General features: G+C 51.1%; 10 protein-coding genes across 10 annotated transcripts; 6 read left to right on the top strand and 4 right to left on the bottom strand.

The window, feature by feature from the left end:
- Nucleotides 1-1,343: 1,343 nt before the first annotated feature.
- BJX67DRAFT_382726 (putative prefoldin subunit 1) lies at nucleotides 1,344-1,862 on the top strand (the record flags this gene model as incomplete). The annotated part of the gene is made up of 3 exons (XM_071033293.1): nucleotides 1,344-1,373; nucleotides 1,443-1,609; nucleotides 1,697-1,862. The coding sequence occupies 3 exons, from the start codon at nucleotides 1,344-1,346 to the stop codon at nucleotides 1,860-1,862; spliced, it is 363 nt and encodes a 120-aa protein (XP_070884474.1).
- Nucleotides 1,863-3,139: 1,277 nt separating this feature from the next.
- BJX67DRAFT_175451 (uncharacterized protein) lies at nucleotides 3,140-5,008 on the top strand. Its single transcript, XM_071025132.1, has 3 exons — nucleotides 3,140-4,448; nucleotides 4,505-4,570; nucleotides 4,640-5,008. Exons 1-3 carry the CDS (start codon nucleotides 3,240-3,242, stop codon nucleotides 4,847-4,849), a joined length of 1,485 nt encoding a protein of 494 aa, XP_070884473.1. The 5' UTR covers nucleotides 3,140-3,239; the 3' UTR covers nucleotides 4,850-5,008.
- Nucleotides 5,009-5,167: 159 nt separating this feature from the next.
- BJX67DRAFT_373132 (putative mitochondrial carrier protein) lies at nucleotides 5,168-6,249 on the bottom strand (the record flags this gene model as incomplete). The annotated part of the gene is made up of 2 exons (XM_071031351.1): nucleotides 5,168-6,135; nucleotides 6,195-6,249. The coding sequence occupies 2 exons, from the start codon at nucleotides 6,247-6,249 to the stop codon at nucleotides 5,168-5,170; spliced, it is 1,023 nt and encodes a 340-aa protein (XP_070884472.1).
- A 639-nt stretch (nucleotides 6,250-6,888) lies between these two features.
- On the top strand, nucleotides 6,889-8,583 carry BJX67DRAFT_175468 (ceramidase). The gene is made up of 5 exons (XM_071025133.1): nucleotides 6,889-7,252; nucleotides 7,323-7,509; nucleotides 7,572-8,088; nucleotides 8,145-8,346; nucleotides 8,416-8,583. Exons 1-4 carry the CDS (start codon nucleotides 7,166-7,168, stop codon nucleotides 8,317-8,319), a joined length of 966 nt encoding a protein of 321 aa, XP_070884471.1. The 5' UTR covers nucleotides 6,889-7,165; the 3' UTR covers nucleotides 8,320-8,346; nucleotides 8,416-8,583.
- Nucleotides 8,584-8,994: 411 nt separating this feature from the next.
- BJX67DRAFT_358084 (putative toxin biosynthesis protein) lies at nucleotides 8,995-11,177 on the bottom strand. The gene is made up of 4 exons (XM_071029547.1): nucleotides 10,560-11,177; nucleotides 10,343-10,481; nucleotides 10,162-10,270; nucleotides 8,995-10,098 (listed from the first exon to the last, which is right to left on the bottom strand). The coding sequence occupies exons 1-4, from the start codon at nucleotides 10,755-10,757 to the stop codon at nucleotides 9,219-9,221; spliced, it is 1,326 nt and encodes a 441-aa protein (XP_070884470.1). The 5' UTR covers nucleotides 10,758-11,177; the 3' UTR covers nucleotides 8,995-9,218.
- On the top strand, nucleotides 11,178-14,578 carry BJX67DRAFT_358082 (BRCT domain-containing protein). Its single transcript, XM_071029546.1, has 4 exons — nucleotides 11,178-11,371; nucleotides 11,447-11,883; nucleotides 11,942-13,325; nucleotides 13,375-14,578. The coding sequence occupies exons 1-4, from the start codon at nucleotides 11,279-11,281 to the stop codon at nucleotides 14,020-14,022; spliced, it is 2,562 nt and encodes an 853-aa protein (XP_070884469.1). The 5' UTR covers nucleotides 11,178-11,278; the 3' UTR covers nucleotides 14,023-14,578.
- Nucleotides 14,080-14,915, bottom strand: BJX67DRAFT_175476 (ESCRT-II subunit protein VPS25). Its single transcript, XM_071025134.1, has 3 exons — nucleotides 14,488-14,915; nucleotides 14,344-14,419; nucleotides 14,080-14,293 (listed from the first exon to the last, which is right to left on the bottom strand). Exons 1-3 carry the CDS (start codon nucleotides 14,872-14,874, stop codon nucleotides 14,181-14,183), a joined length of 576 nt encoding a protein of 191 aa, XP_070884468.1. The 5' UTR covers nucleotides 14,875-14,915; the 3' UTR covers nucleotides 14,080-14,180.
- A 91-nt stretch (nucleotides 14,916-15,006) lies between these two features.
- Nucleotides 15,007-16,535, top strand: trm8 (tRNA (guanine46-N7)-methyltransferase). The gene is made up of 3 exons (XM_071025129.1): nucleotides 15,007-15,271; nucleotides 15,339-15,526; nucleotides 15,593-16,535. The coding sequence occupies exons 1-3, from the start codon at nucleotides 15,090-15,092 to the stop codon at nucleotides 16,273-16,275; spliced, it is 1,053 nt and encodes a 350-aa protein (XP_070884467.1). The 5' UTR covers nucleotides 15,007-15,089; the 3' UTR covers nucleotides 16,276-16,535.
- On the bottom strand, nucleotides 16,292-19,605 carry BJX67DRAFT_358077 (LIM domain protein). The gene is made up of 3 exons (XM_071029545.1): nucleotides 19,059-19,605; nucleotides 16,969-18,905; nucleotides 16,292-16,918 (listed from the first exon to the last, which is right to left on the bottom strand). Exons 1-3 carry the CDS (start codon nucleotides 19,153-19,155, stop codon nucleotides 16,592-16,594), a joined length of 2,361 nt encoding a protein of 786 aa, XP_070884466.1. The 5' UTR covers nucleotides 19,156-19,605; the 3' UTR covers nucleotides 16,292-16,591.
- A 437-nt stretch (nucleotides 19,606-20,042) lies between these two features.
- BJX67DRAFT_382717 (dipeptidyl peptidase III) lies at nucleotides 20,043-22,503 on the top strand (the record flags this gene model as incomplete). The annotated part of the gene is made up of 8 exons (XM_071033292.1): nucleotides 20,043-20,134; nucleotides 20,191-20,392; nucleotides 20,449-21,247; nucleotides 21,312-21,361; nucleotides 21,410-21,848; nucleotides 21,908-21,981; nucleotides 22,040-22,063; nucleotides 22,114-22,503. 8 exons carry the CDS (start codon nucleotides 20,043-20,045, stop codon nucleotides 22,501-22,503), a joined length of 2,070 nt encoding a protein of 689 aa, XP_070884465.1.
- Between the last annotated feature and the right edge of the window lie 14 nt (nucleotides 22,504-22,517).

The following is a 22,517-nucleotide window of genomic DNA, read 5'->3' as shown; positions in this document are numbered from 1 at the left end:
ACTGCGCTTTCGCCTTTCTTTGCTTTGTGTGCAATAAGATATATAGAAAGGAAACACAAACCAAAGCCAAGACTGCTGAGAATTCTGGTATCACTTTTACATGTTCCCCCTTCTACCTCGCCGCCTCCCGCCGCCATCATCAGCTGCACTTCCTGGCCACTGGCGATCTATGGAATCCTCCTGCTTGCTGCATGGTGCCGCCATACATTGCCATCACGTCTGCGTGCAGCGTAATGTTTTGGAGAAATTCATATCATGTAGAAGATAAAATAACGAACTACATATTATGGCAGAAGTGCCACCATAGCTTGCAAAAATTTGACAAGGACGTGATTCAAACATGAGAGTTTCCTCACTGCTGTATTCCATTTTATGGAGGGTAACATTCAGAATATTTACAGAAAGTAAAAATTCATCTCATTGGACTGGTGGGATGAGCTATTTTAAAATGGTTAGCATGTGATTCGGAAAATCGGCGCCGGTGGTCCGAGGTCCCAGGGTGGGTGGGCTGACCTGTAGTCACGGGATGTCGTAGGGGTGCACGCGGTGCAGGTTGGGTACAACCCGCGGGGTGAAAAAATCACCCACGCGGGTTTGCAGGTCCTATAAAACTAATGGATCTGTACTGCAAGATTTAGAAGAATCCACACCACTTAATCCATACTTTTTAACGCTATACTTACGTATTTCCCGACCGAATCGATCACCTGGTCGAGCCGACCACCTCTGTGTTCCATATTAAATGGCCATTTTTAAGAGTCAAATATCTCAACAACCAGGCTTCTAGAGGAATTATAACTCATATATAAAGCTTAACAGTATATAATATATAGATATATGGGAGTTATAACCTGCCTAGTATCCTTATACTTTCAAGGGTAATATAAATTACACCTGTATTTTTGGTAATTTTGGTTATTTGAATATAATTAGGATAATATAAAGGCTTGGGAGGTATAAAATAGATATTTTATTAGTTTTAGGGTATATGTACCTAATTATATTTACTTTATCCCTCTAAATTATGTGGTTGTTGAGATACTCAACTCTTAAAAATGGCCATTTAATATGGAATACAGAGCAGGTGATCGACTCGGTTGGGAAAAACGTCAGTTTGGCAATATTTTATAAGCTCCAGCTACTCAACTAACGTTAACGCCTTGGACGCCTCAACGCAGAAAACAAGGACCTCGAACAGCGATATAACAGCGCCTCCGTCTATCGGGCTGCCTCAATCCAAACATTCTGGTCATATTCAAACGTATACGTCTCTTGGCCCTCAAAGTTCGCGCCACCCCTCGCGTCCAGCTCCCTCCAACTTCAACCCCACCTCCGCATCCAAAATGTCTATTCCAAACGAAGCTCTGCAGAAGGTAAGTTCAGTGCTTGACTCGCTACGCTAGTGAGCTATCCAGGCTAACGCTTGTTAATTATCGTTTCAGCTCCTCCAAGAGATCGAATCCCGAGTCATAACCTCCCAACAACAAATCAGTATCACCAAGGCCCAGATGACAACGAAGCAGCGAGATATGCGGATGCTCGAGCTTACATCGAAGGAGCTCGGGTCTATACCGGGTGATACGAAGATTTATGAGGGTGTCGGGAAAATGTGAGGCTGTCCTCTCCCCGTTTATTCCGCGGTGGCTGCCGTTGTTTTTTTGAAGCTCAGACACTAATACTAGCCGCGTGCTTGTAGGTTCGTTGGTGTCCCCAGAGCAACGGTCGACAAGCGGATATCGACGGAGAGCACTGAGTTAAAGTACGAGATTGAGGGCTTAGAGAAGAGAATGAACTACCTTGAGATGACGTTTAAAAATAGTCGGGAGAATCTGGAGCAAATATTGAAGTCAGGCAGGGCCTGATTAATTTCCCCCAGGTCCTGGGGACCTGTGTACGGATACTATATTTTCGAATTGTACGACTGGTTTTGTTCAATTTATGATTATCGGCATTGGAAATGCATTGGATCGAATTGAATGGGTTTTGGTGGGAGACACTGGGTTCGCCCAGAGTGGGCCGATCCCAGAGCCGCTCGAAGAGAGCCATTTATATATGAAATGCTTGGGCACCAGGGCGCTTAGATCTTGAGATGAGGATGAACCTTAGTGCCCTCGCATACTGCTGCTGAAGTGGGAACCGGATGGTAATGCTACGGGGGCCTTGGGAAAATCAGGTAACGCTTCTTCAATTTGACGCAACCTTGAATGCAAGCCTACAGCATCAAGGGCCGAAGATGCGGGGACTAGCGGAGCTTTTCTCGGCTCGAAGAGGAGCAATCAAACCTGCAGGTGGAGCGGCAGAGAGGCTCAGGCAGTAATGGGAGATTGCATTTTTGATGCTGGCCTGGCGGGACCCTGAGGCAGGGCGAGACGCTGGCTTTTGGTTCCACTGACCTCAGCCCTGTCAAAGAAAACTGGACGAGGGGCACATGTCCGACTGAGGCGCCCACCGCCTGGTCGTACGAATTGATACCTAAATATTGGGGTCTCCTGAGGCATCACGGCTGAAAAGAACCGCTGGTCTGGGCCCTGTCGCCATTTGTTTTTGCCTCAGTCAAATGCCAATTGGTGGCAGACAGTTGGATTGCTTGAGTTGGCGGGCCATTCCCAGAGGTTCGCGATAAGAGTCGTTCAGCTCCAATCTCTGCCTGTGGGCGGTTGAGTCTGGGTCCTGCGGGATTAACCGCTGTGTTCCCTGGTCCTCTAGTTGCCCCGGGGGGGGGAACTTCGAGCGATGAAAATGGAATGTCTGTTAAGAGAGGTTTGAAGAACCGCTGCTGAACGGATAGAATGGTCCCCAGCCACTTGCATAATCATTCTGCTGCCCAAGAAGCTGCTGCGACGGTCGGCAATGGTCGTCATTCAAATGATCAGCCGCCCAATGATCCAATGATGCCAAATCCCCCACTCCAGCTGAGCCGCCCGCCATGCTCTCGAAGGAGGGGGGGCTTTCTGTGTGATCTCTTCTCTCTTTCTTCTCCCGTCTCCTTTTCTTCCCGGGCTGTTCCCTCTTCCTGTCAACACTTTCAAAGCACCCCATCCCTCATTTGCACGGTTGGTGTCTGACTTTTCAGCCTGTGCTGCCCCCCTTCTCGCACGTCGGCCCCCACCACTCACGGTTGGCCCTCGTCATCGAGCCTCCTGACTCACTTTTTGACCTTGCATTAGCCTTCGTATTCCTTTTCGTAAAGCGAATTCTTCATATTAAAGACTTATATATTGTGCGACTATCCTCTCGACATGCATCGGCATCGCCGTTATTCGATCACTGACTCTGAATCCGAATACTCAGAGTCCGACATCTCCATGATGGAGGTTCCCCGAAAGCACTATAGGAGACGCTCCGTCTCCCGCACTCGTCTGAGTCCCAGCTACAGCAACACCTACCTGAGCCCGAACACTTTGCACGAAGATGTCCGCATTCATCGGTCCGCCTCAACTGGGGCCCGTCGTACCCGGGAGGAGCGCGAGCGGCGAGAACGTGATCGCGATCGACTCGAACGTGACCGCGTCCAGCCTACCGCCGTCATCGTCGACATCAAGAATGACTCCCGAAATACCAGCTCCAATAAGAACCGGAAGCAACACCGTCACCTCGAGGATACTACCTACCTCGACATCTCCGACGATGAAACAATTTTACGACGTCAGCAGCGTCGTCGACCTCGTGCAAGTACGAGCGTCTCGCGATCTCGGGATGCTTCACCTCTTAACCCGGCTCGGGACTATGATCTTCTTATCGACCAGCGAATGCTGGAGAGGAACGACCAGAGACAAGACCTGGAGCTCCTTCGGCAGCAGCAAGAGATTGAGCGGCTTGAGCGTGAGCTAGCTCGCCATCGTGGAGACCACGAGATCCGCCTGCTTAAGGAAGAGGAGGACCGGTATGAAGACGATATAAGTGACCGGCTACGAAGACTTCAGCATTACGAGGAGTCAGAGCGCCTAGAGGAGGAAAAACGCAAGGCTGAGCGCCGAATTCGACTCCAGAGACTTGAAAAGGCGGAACGAGAGGCCGCTGAGCAGGAAGAGGTGCGCCAGAAGTTGCGCTATGAAAGGTTGAAGGAGCTGCAGCGCAAGATTGATGAGGAAGAAGAGCGCGAGCGGATCAAGAAGGAGATTAAAGACGAGGAGGCGAGGATCGCGCTTGCGGAATCGGAGAGAAAGGCGAAGGAGGCTGCCATGAAACAAGCTGCTGTCGAAGAGTGGAAACTCGCTGAAGAACGGCGGAAGATCGCTGAACGGGAGGCAGCGGCGAGACGTGATAAAGAGTTTAGGGAGCGGTTGAGGTTGGAATTTGGCTATACCGAGGAGGAGATTGAAGATATTATCAACAAGAAACACAAGAAAGAAGGAAAGGAGGGGAAGAAGAAGGAGGAGAAAAAGGAGGAGAAGAAAAAAGAAAAGGAAGAAGAGGAAAAGGAAGAACGCAAGGCTACTTGGATCAAGGTACGGATATCACTATCCACCTTCACTCTCGAGTGCGCATGCTAACGACAGTATAGGTGCATCGCAAACATCTTATTCCCGAGACGCTCATTGCCTACCAGCTGCCTTGGGCCTTTGATGAGGTAAGATCCATTTCCCCAACCTCGAAGAAGAAACAGAGGCAGTAATCTAACTCTAGTTTTCTGAAACAGCTCGACGGCAACTACATTATAATCAAGAAGTGGATCAGCGAAGAGCTCCAGGAGGAACTCTTCAACCACACTCGTCGAATTCGGGAGGGCAAGCTCGTTGCCCAAACCTCCAGCACTTTGACCGAACTCAAGGTAAATGACAGGAAGAAGGATAAAATGTACCTTGTGCGGAAGAAGAGCCCCAGCCGGCGATCCTGGATCTTTACCTGACGAAACAGCCTCGGAGACGGCCGTAGCCATATTTCTCTGATGTCTTCTCTTCTACGTTTTTGGGTTCCACTCAAACACCCCCCCCCCCAAATCTCTTCAGTTCCAAATTATTCCCCTCACCGCTCACCTCATCTTATTATATCTGTTATTCATGTTCATATTTTGTCTGTCATGAGTTGTGATTTTTATGATATGAGCTGCGCTATATACAACACATCTATGAGTAAAGTGATCTACGACGATGTTTGCCAAACCAGATCCACACCCCGCACAGTTTGGAATATATTATACATTATGGTAGGTTGGCCATCAAGGCCATCATGCACCCATCTCGGTCTTTGCCCACCGCGTTTCCGCACGAAGAATAAGCTCCTCATACACAGTCCAGGCAAGCGCGGAACTCAATGCCTTCCTCCCCATTCGCAGCCCTAGCCCACCGAAGAAACTGCGTACTCCGTCTTCATGAACCATAACCCGCACAGCGCGAATCATATTGCCGTATTTTCCAGGCATTAGTTGGAGCCGAGTCTTCACAGCGTCAAAAGGGTTGGTGATGGCTGTTGCAAAGCCCGCTGCTAACGCGCCAGAGACGAAGTTGATGGACGATGAAGACGATGCTCTTAAGGGTTGGTCTGAGTTCGAGGCCTGTATAGTCGTCGCAGATGCAAGATACCGCTTTAATTGCTCATAGAAGAGGACATAGAGACCCGCATATGGTGCATCCCGAGCAGCAGTTGCGCCGAAGCCGGAGAAAAGACCACGAACCCCTTCCGTACGCAGGATATCCTTTCCCGCTCCGTAGAGGCTCCTGTACGCGTAGTAATCTGATTCGTAGCGAACTTTCAAGACAGTCACTGGCATCATGACAAATCCCGCGGCGACCCGCGCTGCAGCGCCCGTGGCTAAATTTGCTGTGTGTGAGAGTTTGGGGAGGGCGGAGGAGGAGGAAGAGGAGGGAGATGTGGAGGTGGTTTGGACTTTGGCGTCATTGGCATTGGCGAGGGCGATCGGTACATGCGTTTGTGCGACGCCTTGACGCAGGGCATTGAGAGATGTGAAGTAGAGAGCGGAGCCGAAGCCCGTACGGAGAGCGGAGGGGAGGGTTCCGCGCCATAAGCTGCGGACTGGGTTGGGAGAGGATAAGATTGTCCTAACGGTTGAAAGGAGGGAGGCGCTGTGGTAGGATTGTTGGACGCGGGTTTTGAGGAGGTCTGCAGGTTGGAGGAGGATCGAGGATGTGAGGCCTGAGAGGAGGCCGGCGCCGAAGTGGAAGGTTGTTTTGGAGGCTGAAACAGATTCTGTTAGTTGGATTTGCTAACAGTATGGCAGAGTAGCAGGACTATACATTTTGAGACTGTTTTTACCGGCGGAGATGGGTATGTGGAAGCATTGTTCGACATATCTCCGACACAGGCCTCGGGAAAAGTTCCGGAAATCTCACCGTCGAACGCGGGGTATTTCAGCACAGAAGGTCGGACGGTGTGGCGCGCACGGTCAGGTCGGAGGAGGTCTCGATCGCATCTCAAGAGTAATCGCAGCGTGAAGGTATTCGCGGTGATTTTTGGGAGATCGTAGTATTTTTTCCTTGCCTGTCGATGAAGTCATCCGCGGCTATGCGAACTGAACGCTGACTGGCTGCCACCAGCGGGCATGGCATGTGGCTCTCGCAATGTATTGGTACGTATTGATCCTGTAATCTTTCCCGCTCTGTTGTCCGACTGGAAAACCGACAGTCTCAAGAGCCTCAAAAGGAGGCGTAGTGGAACGACGACTTCTGCTTAGTACTCTCGACTATCGGACTGATGGGCCTGCAAGTTAATATTTCTGGGCCAGAGATGGAGCGTGGGTACTCAGAGACCAGGCAACAACGGCAACAACTTGAAACTCTTCGGATGATCCATCCAAGTCCGGAACCTGCGGAGGCGTCTTGAACCAATCGGCAACCGAGCAGTAGTCGGGCTGGCAACTGCAAATCAGAGGGATGTATCGACGTCACAGCAAGACGGCCCTGAGCTTCATGGAAATGGTTCATGGTTCCTGCTGGTTCAGACCAAATCTTCACAAGGCTGCTCCTCCCTCTGCATTTTTAAGGACCCATAATATCTGTGCTGACCATGGTCAACTTTTTTTGCGACTTCGCCCCTCTCGCCCCCTCCCCCCCCTCGCTCTCTCTCTCTCTCTCTCTCTCTCTCTCTCTCTTTTATCCCTCTCTCTCTTCTCTTCTCCCGCCCTTGGCTGTCCTGACCTCAGCATTCTTGACTGCCTGAAGAGAGATATCTGGTCGGATGCTTGCGGGGAGTCAACGTCGACGCTATAATGCCGTTACTTCCTTTTTTCCCATACCCGCCTTCTCAGGATGGGTATTGGCATCCCATTACCTCGACCTTGAATTGGTGTGAAGAGGTAAACTTCTATTTTGCTTTTTCTAAGTTCCATGTTAGGGCCTGGTGATTAACCGTCTCTGTTTGTCTAGGACTACTATGCGACTATCTACTCCGCCGAGATTGTTAATGCCTTGACGAATCTTCTGTTCATGTTACTGGGAGTCAAGGGCATCCTGAGCTGTCGGCGCAACGGACACGACACGATCTTCGCGGTCGCATTTTATGGCTACCTCTTGGTTGGGACAGGCAGCTTCCTGTTTCACTCCACTTTGAAGTGTAAGCAAGCTCCTCGCTTGCGCTAGACTTGAAATGCAAAGCTAAATGCTCTCCTCTCACAGACCCAATGCAGCTGGTCGACGAACTGTCCATGATCTACACTACATGCCTCATGTGCTACGCTTCCTTCTCCTACTCGAAGCCGATAACGTACCGGGTCTTCCTCGGGATCTTCCTCACGTCTCTCGCAATCTTTATCACCCTCTACTACCATTACCTTCAAAACCCGGTATTCCATCAGAACGCGTATGCACTTCTCACGGCTATCGTGCTTCTGCGAAGTATGTACACCATGGAAGTCACACTCCGCCCGTCCCGGCGAAGGTCCACGGAGGAAGACCGACTCGCACGGGAAAAACAGGGCCTACCTGTCCTTTCCAAAGAGAGACAGCACTATGAGAATGTCCGGGACCTGAAAACACTGAAGACAATGTGGTTTATGGTCGCACTTGGTTTGAGCGTGTTCCTGGGAGGGTTTGGGATCTGGAATCTGGACAACCATTTCTGTAGTACGATTCGGAGGTGGCGTCGGGAGGTTGGTCTTCCATGGGGAATTCTTCTTGAGGGGCACGGATGGTGGTACGTCTTTGACCTCTTCTCGACCCGGCTGTGTGCTAACTTGGTCCAATAACAAGGCATTTGATGACCGGCACCGGTGCCTATCTGTACATTGTGTGGGGTATTTGGCTGCGCCACTGCCTGAATGAGCTACAAGAAGAATACTATCTCTGGTGGCCGCACCTCTGGACTTTCCCCGAAATCGTGCGGACCCCGATTTCGGCCAATGGGCCAGCCAAAAAATTGAACTGAGACGGAAAGGGATTCGATCGTTTCCTGGTTAGTGCTAGAAATACGCTGTGTCACTCACGCTTGCGTCAAGATGAAGAAATTCAATCGCGAGAACAGGTCTGTGACCCGGAACATACCACTTTTCACGATCGCGGTTGGGAGCGGGCTCTGCCGCTTGCCTTGCTTTTGATACCTGTATTAGCGGAGGAGTTGCGTTTTGGGTACATTGTTTGTATGCTGACAGGTTACGGTTTCCTCTGAACGGATAAACTTGAATAGACCTTTTTTTTTTTTTAAATCAGGTATAATCGATACCTAATATTCCATAGAAAGAGAATGATCTGAGAAATAAAACTACATAGAAATGCTATTCTTGCGAAGATGGAGTTTGTGTATGGCAATCATTTCCCCCCACCTTTGGAATCCATTATTCGTCGCCCCGGCTCGGGATACGACTCATAAAGTAGTGACTACTTAGTATGTTTCACTACTTCGGAGTATCAAAATCGGACCTTGAACCCAAGGTTGCTCGCCGTCCTGCTCCTTCCACGCCCCAAGTCCATCCGGGTGCGGTTTTTGTTGGCGTTGGGAGTCTCGCCGCCTCCAGAGATACATCCGTACACTCAGCACTGACTTCATATTTGGGTACGGCGTTTTGAGTAATTCTGTCCGCATCCCTTTTTACTGTCATGATGTTGTTCTTGATATATTCTAACGTCATGTTAAGTCTCTCTTTATATCCAATGCAAGTATGGGTTGGGAATATACGAGTTGTATATACAGGTAGCCCGATCATACTGGGGGGCGCCGATAGTCTTTGGGGTTCCTATATCCAGACGGTCTATCTCCTGTCCAATAGCCTCGGGCTTTCTGGCCTAGTGGGATAGTACGTCATCCGAAACTCGTACGGTCCCGTCATTTCACAGCTTCGATTTAGAAGCTTCCTTCTGGGGACGGACGGGAGCTGGAACATGCGCCTTCCATCGGGAATCGATAGTCAGCTTTTCAGCCTGCGACTTGAGAGCCCACTGGTCCCGGAAAGTCTTCTCCTCTTCCCGCCACCGCTTCAATTCCAAGCCTAAGAAGTTGCTAGCCTCCTCAGCGCACTGGATGGGTGCCTCCTGGGCAACGAGATGCCCGATATCCTTCAGGACTGCTTTTCGGACACGGCCGGCCGCGACTCCACCACTACCGCCGAGCCCTGTCCCTGTGTTGGCGAGCTTATCAGCTATCATGGTTGGCGGGGACATATCTGATGTTTCGCCGAAGATATATAGAACGCTTGGACGAAGTTGAGGGAGCTGTGCAAAAATACGTGATGGTTCGGGTCGGTAAAATGGGAAAGAGCCTAGGTGATTGGGGTCGAGGTCGGGGTGGGTTACTTTGTTCACAGGAACTGCGAAACCGGGTGGCCCGTCGTAGTTTGGCCGGGAATAAGTAAAGACTTCTTGGTGTCGGGTAGTGGAAAGAGTTACAGGTCTGTCTTCGTTATTGTTCGGGCTAGATTGGTTGAGGGGGTAGATGGCGGTGGGAAGGTCCCGGAGGCCATATTGTAGCCAACGCTCGAGGACACGGGGATCCCAGGCTTGATAGAAAGGATTCTTCTTGAAGGACTCCGCGGCGGCCATTCGTGATGGCCATTGGTCACGTCGGTAGGTTGAGAGCTGGGTCGTTTTGGCGATGACTAATTCCTGCTTGTCTGGGCCCGTAGGGTCTAGCTGGGTCGTTTGTCTTTGGATAACGGGGTCGAGCAGAACGAGGGAGTGGATGAGGCGCGGGTGCATGCTACACAATTGAACGCTGAAGAGAATAATAGTTAATGTTTTCCGCTTGTAGGTATTGTAGTGGAGGGCGGGGACGAACAGATGTGCGCCGCCCATGCTATGTCCAACTCCAATGATAGGGCGTGGCATATCCTTCCGCTTCACATTCACGAGATGAAGGAGGTCACGCGGGTGATCAAACCAGCTAGCTGTTCAGGTGGACGGTCAGTTCTCGGGTATTGCAAATAAGGTGGGGGGAACTGGGATCGGACTGCACGCACGGTCGTTTCCTAAGAGGTTTTCATTGATGACACTGCTCTGTCCCTGGTGCGCAACGTCTGCCATCCAAATACTCCGAATTTGAAACCCGTGTGCTTTAGACCGAGCATGAATCTCTTCCCAAAGAGGCTCGTAGAGTTCCTATTCAGGTGGTTGTTAGCGGTTCGACGCACCGGGAACGGCAGCTTACGCCAGGTTCAGCAGAGGAATAAATCGTACCTTTGGGAAGCCATTCGCATGCGCCGCAAGTATCGTAACATCACCGACTTGCGGGTTGGGATTATCCAAGGGGATGTACTGTTTCACAGCCAAGTTCAAGACATCCTCCTGCTCGTGGGCGGTGGCACCGGGATATTCCCGAATATGCTGCGACGGGACCACATGTTCGACGACACGAAAGGGGCCAGAGGTTGACATGATGTGTTGGAGGGGGTGATCTAGATGCAACTATTCTGGAATCCTGGTCATTTCGACGCTGAATTTCCGATGTTTAAGGAGGAATGGAAATCTGACCCGCATGGGGACGTCGGGAGCATCCGAGCTTCTCGTTGCCGACGCAAAGTGGGTGAACGCCTGAGCCGAGGCCCAAGAACCCCCATGGCCAGCAGAGGGGTGCGGCTTCCTGTTGGGTCATGATGGAAGCATGGCCAACAACACCATCGTAATCGAAAGTATGAGCCCAGAAACTTGGAAGGTCGGAGCTTTCCCAGAAAAGAGGCATTGCGCAGACAATGCCAAAGATTGCTTTTGGGGAATCACGGCAACAGACATGACACGTGACCTGGTGTCGCTTTGGCGCGCCCCGAAAGCGCGTCGCATCGGAGAACACACCCAGAGCCTCACGTTTCCTTCCGCAACCAACATCTACCCATTCTCTGCCCACGCCAATCTTCTAATCTGACCATTTTGACGGCCTTAAGTGCAGGTGTCTTCCCATAATGGGGCACCAGGACGAAACCCCCCACCTCTTCGACCAGTGCAAGGTCTGCATAGTATGCTCTAAAGATCTGAGCCCAGATACCGCGCATCAGGTGTGTACTGGACTGACTTCCACTCGCCTATCATGCAAAATCTTGACTCTAGTTAACACGTCTATGGCTTTGTAGCTAGCATCCACTCTAGAGGAGAATGGCGGCGAGTCAGTCATCTACGAACCCCCCGCCGATTTCCCGGATCTGGCGCAGTTCAGCCATATTATGTCAAACACGATTGACTTCCCTGAATTCGACGCTGCCAACGACGCTTTAATTCCGGTTGTCAAGCCTCACTGGATGCATGCATCACTGTCAAAGACGAAGTTGGCCAACCCCCGTCAATATAGCCCTGATCCACGACTCTTTCTGAACGATGTGGTGGTCACCTGCGGCGATATTCCTGAAGGTGATAAGGATGCGATCATCGGTGGTGTCTTAGCCAAAGGCGGTCTCTATAACTCTAGAGTTACCCAAATGTGTTCCCACCTCGTTGATTTGACCGTCGACTCCGATAAAGCTCGCCTTGTCAGGGAAAGAAATCTTCAGGTCAAGATCGTCCTCCCTCATTGGTAGGCCGAATATACTCCGATGTGACTTGCTTGGATTGATTTTAACTGTTGCTCTAAGGTTCGATGACTGCTTGAAACTTGGACGACGAATCGACGAGCGCCCATACATGCTTCCCGATCCAGAGATTCTTCGCGCAGCGCCAGACCTTCCGATTCGATCCGCAGAGAACCGCGACATCGTCGGGGCATCTACTCCGGAGCCCTCTACATTACCAACTCCCATAACCTCCCCGGTAAAGGGCAAGTTGGACGTATTCCATGGGAGGACTGTCATGCTCTCCCCGGACTTAGGAATCGGCTCCCATCTGCAGAAAACCATATCCGACCTTATTCGGGAGGGCGGAGGCGAGGTAACTTCTGATGTCTCAAAGGCGACTACTCTGATATGCCGCTACAGAGAGGGATTTGCTTATCGAGTGGCGTCAAGACTAAACAAAGATGTCGGAAATCTGTCCTGGCTTTATCATCTAATGACTTACAACACCTGGACATCTCCGTATCGACGTCTGCTGCACTACCCGGTCCCTCGCACTCCGATCCCTGGATTTGAAGGATTTAAGATAAGTTTGTCTAATTATGTTGGTGAGGCACGGTCTTATTTAGAGAACCTCATCACGGCTACAGGGGCGGAATGTACTAAGACCCTGAGACAGCAAAACACACATCTTGTAACAGCTCACGACAGTAGCGAGAAGTGTGCTGCGGCAAGGGACTGGGGTTTGCATGTGGTCAACCATCTGTGGCTCGAGGAAAGCTACGCAAAATGGAAGCTGCTCCCCGTCTCTGACCCTCGATACACTCATTTTCCGCGGCGCACCAACCTAGGCGAAGTGGTGGGTCAAACGCGGTTGGATAGATCTTCTCTTGAGAGCCTCTTTTTCGCAGCAGAAGATACTCCTTCAGCGCCTGCCGTCCCGAGTAAGGCAATGCAGAACAAAGATCAGAATACCGCGGCTGGTAACGCCTTGGGTATGCTAGACGCCGACGATAACCTGGTTTCAGGCACCACCAACGCCACCCCAAGAGTCGGAAAGTCAAGAAAGATGACGGACGGCAAGAATCTACAAACACCAGCCCGTGCTCGTCTCGCCACAGACGATAAGGAAAACGATACACCATCAACCACTAGCAGCCGCAGATCCAAAGACGCAGCAGCGGCCAGGCTGCATGAGATTGCACCAGACATTGCACTGTATGAGAAGGAAAAAAAGCGTGTTGGTGGTGTGATTTACGGTGGCCGAAGGAAAACCGATGAAGATAGGGTGACCCTCAACAATAAAAACAAAAAGCGCACATCAATGGAGGCACAGACTGAGAGCGATGAAGAGGATATTGCTGAAGTCAAGAGGCAGAAGAAATCGAAACCCCCGATTACAATCCATCTTCTCATAACTGGCTACCAAAAATGGGTCGGCAATATGAAAAAAGAAGATGCCGACAAGGTGCGGCATACCTCCATTCTGTGTCGGATGAAAGACTAACAATGAACAGCGTCAACTTCGGGAACTTGGAATCATGGTCGTTCAAGATGCACGAAAGTGCTCTCATCTCGCTGCTCCATCCGTCTTGCGAACGCCAAAATTTGTCAACGCCTTGGCATACGGCCCAGTGATCGTCCAAGTGGAATTTATCACGCAGTGCTTGAAAAAAAACGATCTTCTCGACCCCAATGACTTTCTTCTTAATGACAAGGACGCCGAGCAACGATTTGGATTGACATTGGAAAAGTCAATTATCAATGCCAGAAAGAACAAGAACAAGCTTCTCCGAGGGTATCACATTTATTGCGTCGAGACTATCCGCGGAGGGTTTGATGCTTTCAAGTCAATAGTTGACGCGAATGGTGGGGAGTGCAACATGTTCCGCGGACGCGTCTCATATCAAGCAAAACGCGAGGAAAGCGAGGACGAGAGCGAGGACGAGGATCACTCGAATAGAAAGGAGGTTTACCTTCTCAGTAGCGTTGCCGCTGAGCACCAGAAGCTGTGGCCACGGTTTCGACAGCTCGTCCACCATATGGACAAGACCCCGCGGATTGTCCGGGTAGACTGGCTTCTCGATATGGCGATGTCTCAGGAGCCGCGCGGTGCCCAAGCGTACGAACTCAACGAAGAGATGGTGCAGCAGTCTGAAGAGTGAGTTGGTGGTTTGGTCGACTTCGGAATGCTTCACTTACGATACCTGCATGTGGCGGCGGATTGTCTTCTGTCGAGTTTTGTGTTGAGTACACCCCATATTTTGCCTGCGAGATCGTCGGCGACTGGCGCCAATTGAATGAAAGGCTCGGTTATTGGGCACTAGAAGAACTTCACGCCCTCTTGCCCTTCGCTGCCAAAGACCTGTGCCTTCCCTTGCTTGACAAGGATGTTCAGAGACTTAAACATCACTTCAGGATCCATCCCATGCCACTCTATATCGATCAGCACCGGGAACTAACCAAGTATATAAAGATGGGAATACCTTGCGAGATAGTCGCATCCCCCTCCAGCAACTCATAAACCGTAAGAACAACATTTTTCTGCCCTGTATTCTCGACCTGCAAGCAATCAGCCAATTACCCACACCCGTACAACAAGCCACCTGGGTATGATCCTGAATACATACCCACTCCGCAATAACTCCCGCCCACTCCTCAGGCCTCCTCCACCAAATCCACGCCATCCCTTTATTTGCACCGTCAACCCACTCCGCCCGCCTCCCTCCACCCCCCTCCTCATCCGCCTTGCTCATCCAATCCAGCACAGTTCGCGCATCACTCAAACTCAACTGTTTCCGGAGCTCCGCATTCCGGAAAAGAGGGGATTCGATCGCCTCGACCAGGGAGATCTTGTAGATCCGGTGGTGTCGGCACCATGACTGGATGAGGTTGGACCAGCGCTGGAGTTGGACGGCTCGAGTGTTGCTGTTTGGTTGGAGGGTGAAGAAAGGGGGGAAGGCGTAGCGGCGGGGGAAGGGGAATGAGGTTGATGAATATTCCAAGGTGCTGGCCATTCTCAAGCGTGTAAGTAAGAGAGAAGGTGATGATGGCGAGGTGGATGTTGGATGGATGCGGGGAAGGCGGGGAGGAACTCGAACAGCTCCGCTCCGCCAGCCCGCCAACGTTGAGGAAAAAAAAATTCCGCAGCAACGAGTCGTGCCTCTCTAATCCACGCTCACCCCTCAATTACCTCACGTCAGAGAAAGATAGTGAAAAATCGCCATTCACCATGGGCGCTGCAGCAAAACGGCAAAAGCGCGAAGAATTCCGCAAGAAGATCGCTGCTGCCACGGCCGAAACAGCGAGGGATGGGTCAGCCTGCCCCGTAGGCTCGGTGCTCAACCTTCCCCAGAAGAAGTACTACCGGCAGCGGGCTCATGCGAATCCATTTTCGGATCATATGCTCTCTTAGTAAGTTGATTCCCGGCCCTTTTTTTGTTGGCGAATTGTGCTAACGTAGTCGTGTGGAATTGGACAGCCCGCTCAGTCCAGCACATATGGACTGGGCCACTCATTTCCCTGTGTATGTAAACCCTGATCCAACACAGACGAATGCGAGCGGCGCACGGAAACTTCTCAAAGAAGTAGAGGTCGTGGATATCGGCTGTGGTTTTGGCGGGTTACTTGTTGGACTTGCGCCAGTCTTGCCTGATACACTGATGGTTGGTGAGTTACACGCTCTCCTATACATGAAAAAGGGAGAATGAAGGCTGATTCGATAACGAAATTAAGGAATGGAAATCCGCATCCAAGTAGCAGAATACCTAACAAACCGCATCCACGCCCTCCGCCACCAACAACACAACCTTCTCCTCCACAAAACGCCCTCATCAACACCGGCCACCCCCGAACCATTGCGAGAACAAACGCCCCCCGCCGCCCCCTCAACACCAGACTCGCCATCTGAAACATCCTTCCCAACCTCCGTAATCCCAGGCGGATACAACAACATCACGGCCCTCCGCGCAAACACAATGAAGTTCTTCCCGAACTTCTTCGCCCGACACCAACTTTCTAAAATCTTCATCTGCTTCCCGGACCCGCACTTCAAGGCCCGGAAGCATAAAGCTCGGATTGTGTCGGAGACGCTGAATGCGGAGTACGCGTATGCGCTTCGGCCGGGTGGGTTGCTGTACACGATTACGGACGTGGAGGAGTATCATTATTGGATTCTAAGGCATTTCGGGTACCAGGGGCCGCAAGATGGGGAGGGCGGAGAGGGAAATGAGGATCAGGCTGGGCATGGGGGTGTGGAGGGGTTGTTTGAGAGGTTGACGCAGGAAGAGCTGGATGGGGATGAGTGTGTGCGGGTGATGATGGATTCGACGGAGGAAGGGAAGAAGGTGACGAGGAATAAGGGCAATAAGTATGTGGCTGTTTTTAGGAGGAGGGAGGATCCAGCGTGGCCGCTCTAATTCATTTTCCCTTTACTGGTATTTATTTTCTTCGGAGTAATAAGATCTGTACTTGCATGATGAGAACATCTTCCATCTTTACAACAACTCAAATCAGACCAACCCAACAAGATCGTGAAATCGTAAAATTCTGTGGACACATGCAATAAAGACGTAGCTGCGTAAAATCTGGAAATATTGACCGTAAGAATAAGAGATGAAAAACTCAAGGAGCACTTTGCCAGTCTAATATGCATGGAGAGCAGGAAATGTTCGTCATGAATCCTGACGCTGAATGTAGCGTTCGAGTAGCGACTATGGCCAAGGTCATGCCGGGTTACGCTCGAGGAGAAGCCTTCAATCGTATGCCTTCGCATTTCTCACACACAGCCAGTTGAACTGGTCCTCCAATAATCCGACCTTTGGCGGTCCGTCTGGGCTCGCCTTCCCGAACGAAGTATCGACCCTCACGACCAAAACCCTCCCCGCATTCGTGGCAGACGAAGCATTTGTCATGCCATTTACCTCCAACTGCACTGATCACCACGTCATCAAGGATAGGCTTCTTGCAGCCCGCGCACGAGGGCGCAGTCCGGCGCGAATGGCACTGCAGACACCAGGCAAAGCCGTCCTTTTCCACAAATGGAGTGTCCGAATTGAAAGGCTGTGTTGAGAGGTTAGCAAGAGCGAAAACACGCAATTGGGGGCACATACATCGCCACATTCGGCACAGAAGAAGTGGCCGACGTGCCATTCGGCACCGCACGCGACGACTACTTCTCCTTCGACAGGTGTCTTGCAGCTTTTGCATCTTGGACTGAACAGCTCGTGGAAATCTAGGTGACAGTAGAACCTTGGCGCATGAGCCTCCTCATCCACTGAAGGATCTGCCAGTCGTTCATTCCGCTTTGCATCCGGCTCTTGGTAAAAAGCAACGCATTCTAACGGGGTCTGGCAATGGTGGCATGTGAAGCACTCTGTATGGAAGCGGGATCCGGCAGCAGTCACAACCCTACCGGCAATCGGAAGTGAGCAAGATTCGCATGTTGCAGTTGGAACACCGGCGCGGGAATAGGTTGACATCCAACGATCTTGCGACGGCATAAATCTCCTTAGCCCGGAACTAGACCTCCGGCGGTCCTTCGTGCTCGAGGGTGGTTGTGGGTTTTGCTTACGATTCTGAGAAGGATGATCCATTTCCGCGATGGTGGGTTCCTTCTCATCTGGCAGATTAATAACTGGCACGGAAGGTGGCTCCGACACTTCGATGGCGGGCGGCGGGGGAGCAGACTGAGACACTTGGATTTCCGGTAACTCCCTCTTTGCAGGGCTCTTGGTTTCTGTGGGTTTCCAACTCGGATCGAAGCTCACTATAGGCCTCCCAGTGCGATCGCTCACGGCAGTAGGCATGGGTAGCTTTGAGCTGCGGTCCGACCGCTTCTTACTCGTTGCTGCCCTGATGTCGTCACTGCGGATTTCGAGCCCATCTTTTGCCCGAATTGGTTCGCTGTTCTCCTGCGATGCGTCTGCAGTCGGGGGAGAAGGCAGCGTGTTAGTCTTGTAGTCAGGCTTTCTTGATTGGGTAGGTGGATGTTTATGAAGCTCGAAGCGGGACAGCTTGTCGACGAACGGGATGCTGCCGAACCGACTCGGTAAAGGCCGAGATCCTTGGGGAAGTGCATTGCGTGTTTTCGTACGGAGCGCTGAAGAGTCGGACATTGAGAATTTGTGCCGTTCGTCGTCGTCGTTCCGGTCATAATCGTGCGGCTCCTCATAGATCTGATCTTTGGGGTTCCTAAAGATGCCCTTGGAGGGGTCATTGCTCGCCCCTACAAGACCCAATTCGTAGTCGCCATCTGTTTTCTCCGCTTCGCGTGGTAGTGCAAAGTTAACCTTGAGGTTTTTCTTGGGGATTCCACTGTTCTTAGGCATAGGACTCTCGTCTCCAAAGCTAGCATGGTCAGCCCCTGAGTTATTCCCGGTGGTCCGGCCTTTGAAAGAAAACCGATTGCTATTTCGCCATGAGCTTCGGAATTCAACTCTTTCTTGTTGCGGTTTGTTCTGTTCTTCAGCAACCCTCTTCTGCTCATCCATATCTGGGTTGCGATAAGGTGCATGTGGGTTCTTGAATGGGATTCCTGGGTTCTGGTGCATCCAGACAAGTTCCGTCGCCTCATCTTGCGCATCGCCATGGATGCGGATCTCGTCTTGGATATCCATCTCTTGCAATGCATCGCGCAAGGATTTTGCCTCCTCTTTTTCTCTGCGCCGTTCAAGACTCTCGCGATACGCTGTGGAGCCTGAAGGGATACGAGAAAAGGCTCGACTTGGTGAAACGTTTTTCCTGAGCGGGACTAATCTGGGTTCCTGGACCAAAGGTCGTCCAGCAGAGCTTCCATATGAGCTTCCGAAAGAACTGCGGAACGAGACTGGACGGTGATTTGAGAGAGAGCTAGCGGCACGAGGGCGTTCAGCCTCAGGTGTTGGTGCCGCGGAGGTTGCTCTCGAATGCCCATACGCCGACATTGCAGACGTTGCGCGAGGTGGAAGATCGTCACGGTTTTTGGATGCCGAATCTGGTCTTGTAGGCAAGGGTCGTGAGCCGCCAGGACGAGTCGGTCGATTGGTTCGCAAGTCTTTCAGATAACTCGCTGCCAAATAAACCATATGTTAGTGTGGCCAGGAGGATGAGCAAAGCCAACAGCAAACGAAGTCAAAATAAAGCCAAGGTGTTAGTTACACCGTCGAATATGTGAGAAGCTTCTCCGACGAATGCCAAGACTCTGCCAGCAATGTGGACTCACCGATCTGATCGTTCGACATGTATGAGGGGCCAGGCGGAGTGACCTTCCGCTGAGGGTCTCTGGCTCTGTTTTGCGGATGAGGAGATCGGTGGAGCATCTTGACTGGCTATCAATGTCTTTAAAAATCATATCATATGGCGGAGAGACGTGAAGCGCGAAAGATACTGGTCAGACGTGAGGTGCTCGTGTCGTGTTGGGCTTTCTGAAGCCGGCGATCCAGGTACACGCGCAGGGCCAATGAGCGGCAAGCAGGAGGTTGGGAGAGAAGAGAGTGTAAGACAAGAGTGGATTGGGACGCGAACGAGCGTGGGTCAGTTTTGAGTCGGTGAGCAGTTCCTTAGGGGGGGGTTGAAGAAGGAAAGAAAACGAGAGATCGGGGGAGATTGCCAGGTCTGTCTGGTCTGGCCGTAAACAAGGCCTTGGGGGTGCCTCGGGAGACGGGCGCAAGATTGGAGGAGACGGGGGAGCTATGGCCACCTCAGCAGTGTAAACAATGCAAACACCCGGGCATCTCAGGCACATGCTGAGTCATATCTCCTCCAGCCAGCACAACCCTCTCATCCAGACTTTGCGTCCGGTTCCCTCGGAGAATCAGAAGTCCAGAACTCAGGCACCTCGTGCCCCAAGAGAAATTCAATCTTCGGGCCCTTTTGCTGTCCTAGTCCGCACCCCGCCAAACCGCTCCTTGACTCTACGCACGAACCCCACATGTGGGCCACTCTTAAATAGCCGATCTGTAGTGTGTCTTTATACTCTTCGTTTATGCCCGACCAAAAAGAGGCAGGGTGACCTTTCGGATACAGGGGTGGGGCTCATTGAATTCTGTTGTTGACGCTGTGGTGGACAAATATGAGTCATGAACCGCCCAGCGCTTGTTGGCGGCGTTCATAAAGAGCTCGAGGCTCTTCCTCTGTCCACACCACACACTTCACCCGAATGACGATGACAGCATAGGGACCCGGGTTTGTGGGAGCTCGTTGCATGATGGATGTCCCCGTAGTACTCCAGTTATCCGTGGCCTCCGCCTTCAATGGCCTTACAAAGCAAGAGAAACTCTATGCACATTATATGGCGAAGTATACTCACTCGAGATCTCTTGGCCGATATGTTGGCACTGACAGAGTACGTCTAGAGCCGCTTGGAGAGGAACTCGAATTATTCTGCGGCAAGTGTCTCCCGAAGCTAACGGAATACTCGATTTCATACTCGCCCTATATCGATCTTGTAAGGGTGACTGGGAGCGACTTGCTACAACTGCCAATATAGCGCCAGAAGAACTTGAGAAATTCCTTGACTATGCTGCATTGTTTCTGTCCAACAATGGCAACTACTTTGTGGGTCAACGACAGGTTCCCCGTAATAGCTGCGCAGGTACTCATCACTGCTTCAGGGATCGGGAGACCAGAAGTTTGTGCCTGATATCTCGAAAGAATATCTCACTAAATTGGCTTCGAGTCATTCTCCTGCTAGGAAGCTACTTGCTCATATTTTAGACGAGATGTACCAGATGCCCCCACATGGCCTAGGATCACCCAGTCCCCTTTACCAGACAACGTACTATCTCGGGGACGACTGCCTGGGGAGTCAAGATGACATCTCTTCGATATCAAAATTGATGGAAGATCAATCGCTTCATCCCGAGAACACTCGCTTACATAGATACCAAGAGTCAGGGTTTGACTGTTACGACATTTTACAAGCATCAGTCGATGAGAGCACCGTCACCTTCAACAACAACGGTCAACCATGGTTAAGTAACAAAATAATCCGCCTGGTACGGGGAGACCATGAACAGGAGCTGGAGCAGATATGCAAGTGCTTGCGACGAGCCAGCAAGTATGCATCGAATCCGGCGCAGAAGCAGGTCCTGCAATACACGATGGATAGCTTCTTACTCGGCGATCTAGAGCTCTATAGGAGTGCACAGAAGATATGGGTAACTGATAAAGCCCCATCAGTGGAAACAGTCCTTGGTTTCGTTGAGCCTTATCGAGATCCACTTGGCGTACGTGCTGAATTCGAAGGGATAGTCGGGATACCTGATCCCATAGCGACTGAACGTTTGAAAAAGCTCGCAAGCGTGGCAGATACGTTCGTCTCGAAGCTTCCGTGGGTTGATGGGGATGCCAACGGCAAGGGGCCATTCGAGAGGGATATCTTCGATCCCCCAGAGTTTTCAAGCGCTCATAGTGGGTTGGGGTTTTCTATTTTTTCTATTCTGGATAACAACGCATGCGCTGACGATGAATGAAGTCCTGGCATACTGCTCGAGTAATATATTTCCTGGTATCAATTTGCCAAATGTAAATGGTAATGTCCTTACACAACTCCATCCAAGCTGACCTTTCTAGTACAATGACATAAGACAGGAAGTAGGCTACAAGAACATCATCTTCTCCAACCGTATGGTAGCCGAAAAGGCCCGAACCAGAGGCCTACATATGGTCAGTGAGTCCGAGCAAGAAAAATACCGCAACCATCGATTCCACTCTTATTATATCTGGGTTGTTTTGCATGAAATACTTGGTCATGGTACAGGAAAGTTCCTTGCAGAAGTTTCCGAAGACAGATACAATTTTGACCCAAGGAACCCACCGCTAAATCCTCTAACCGGAAGCCCAGTTGACTGCTGGTATGGAGTAGGGCAAACTTGGACGGGGGTATTCGGTGACCTGGCAACAACGGTGGATGAGTGCAGAGCCGAACTCGTAGGTGCTTATTTGATTGATGAGCCAGGTATACTCGCTTTGTTCGGGTATACCGAGGAAAGCGATATAAAGCCCGGAGATTGTTAGCTTCCCCCGCTTGCCGGGTCGTGAAGTATATGCTAATTTTCAAATCTACGACAGTGATCTATAATATGTACCTTCAGCTAGGTGTGGACGGACTCCGGGGTTTAGCAAATTATGATCCCGTCACGCAGGTAAGGATGGCCGACATCACTACGCAGATAGTAGAGCGCTGAAAGTTTCTTCCTCTAGAATTGGGGGCAAGCTCATAGTCGGGTAAGTTTAATTCTCCGCTTCTTCTGTTCGCTGTTCTGACCGTTAGCTAGGCCCACTACGCTATCTTCCGACATCTTCTTCGCGACAGCGACGATCTCTACGCGGTCTATTGCGATCACCAAACCCGGAAGTTGACCGTGCAGGTCGACCGGAGGAACACCCTTCAGAAGGGCAAACCCTCTCTAGGCCGGATGCTGCTGAAGCTACACATATACCGTTGCACAGCTGATATCTCCAATTGCCGGGAGTTCTATGAAGCCCTTTCCAATGTCGATGATGAAGCTCTGAGATGGCGGGAAGTTGTTGTTGATCACAAGGATCCTCCATTGGCGTTTTGCCAGGCGAATACTTATCTTCACGGCCAGGATGTCAAACTGAAGGAGTATGAGCCCACAACCAGAGGAGTTATTCAGAGTTGGGCGGAAAGAGAGATCCTATAAATACTATGTGAACG

Source organism: Aspergillus lucknowensis, assembly GCF_044049455.1.
Source record: "Aspergillus lucknowensis strain CBS 449.75 chromosome Unknown BJX67scaffold_31, whole genome shotgun sequence".
Taxonomy (NCBI): Eukaryota; Fungi; Ascomycota; class Eurotiomycetes; order Eurotiales; family Aspergillaceae; genus Aspergillus; species Aspergillus lucknowensis.
The sequence above is the reverse complement of the archived record's forward strand: the minus strand, read 5'-3'. Positions and strand labels throughout refer to the sequence as shown.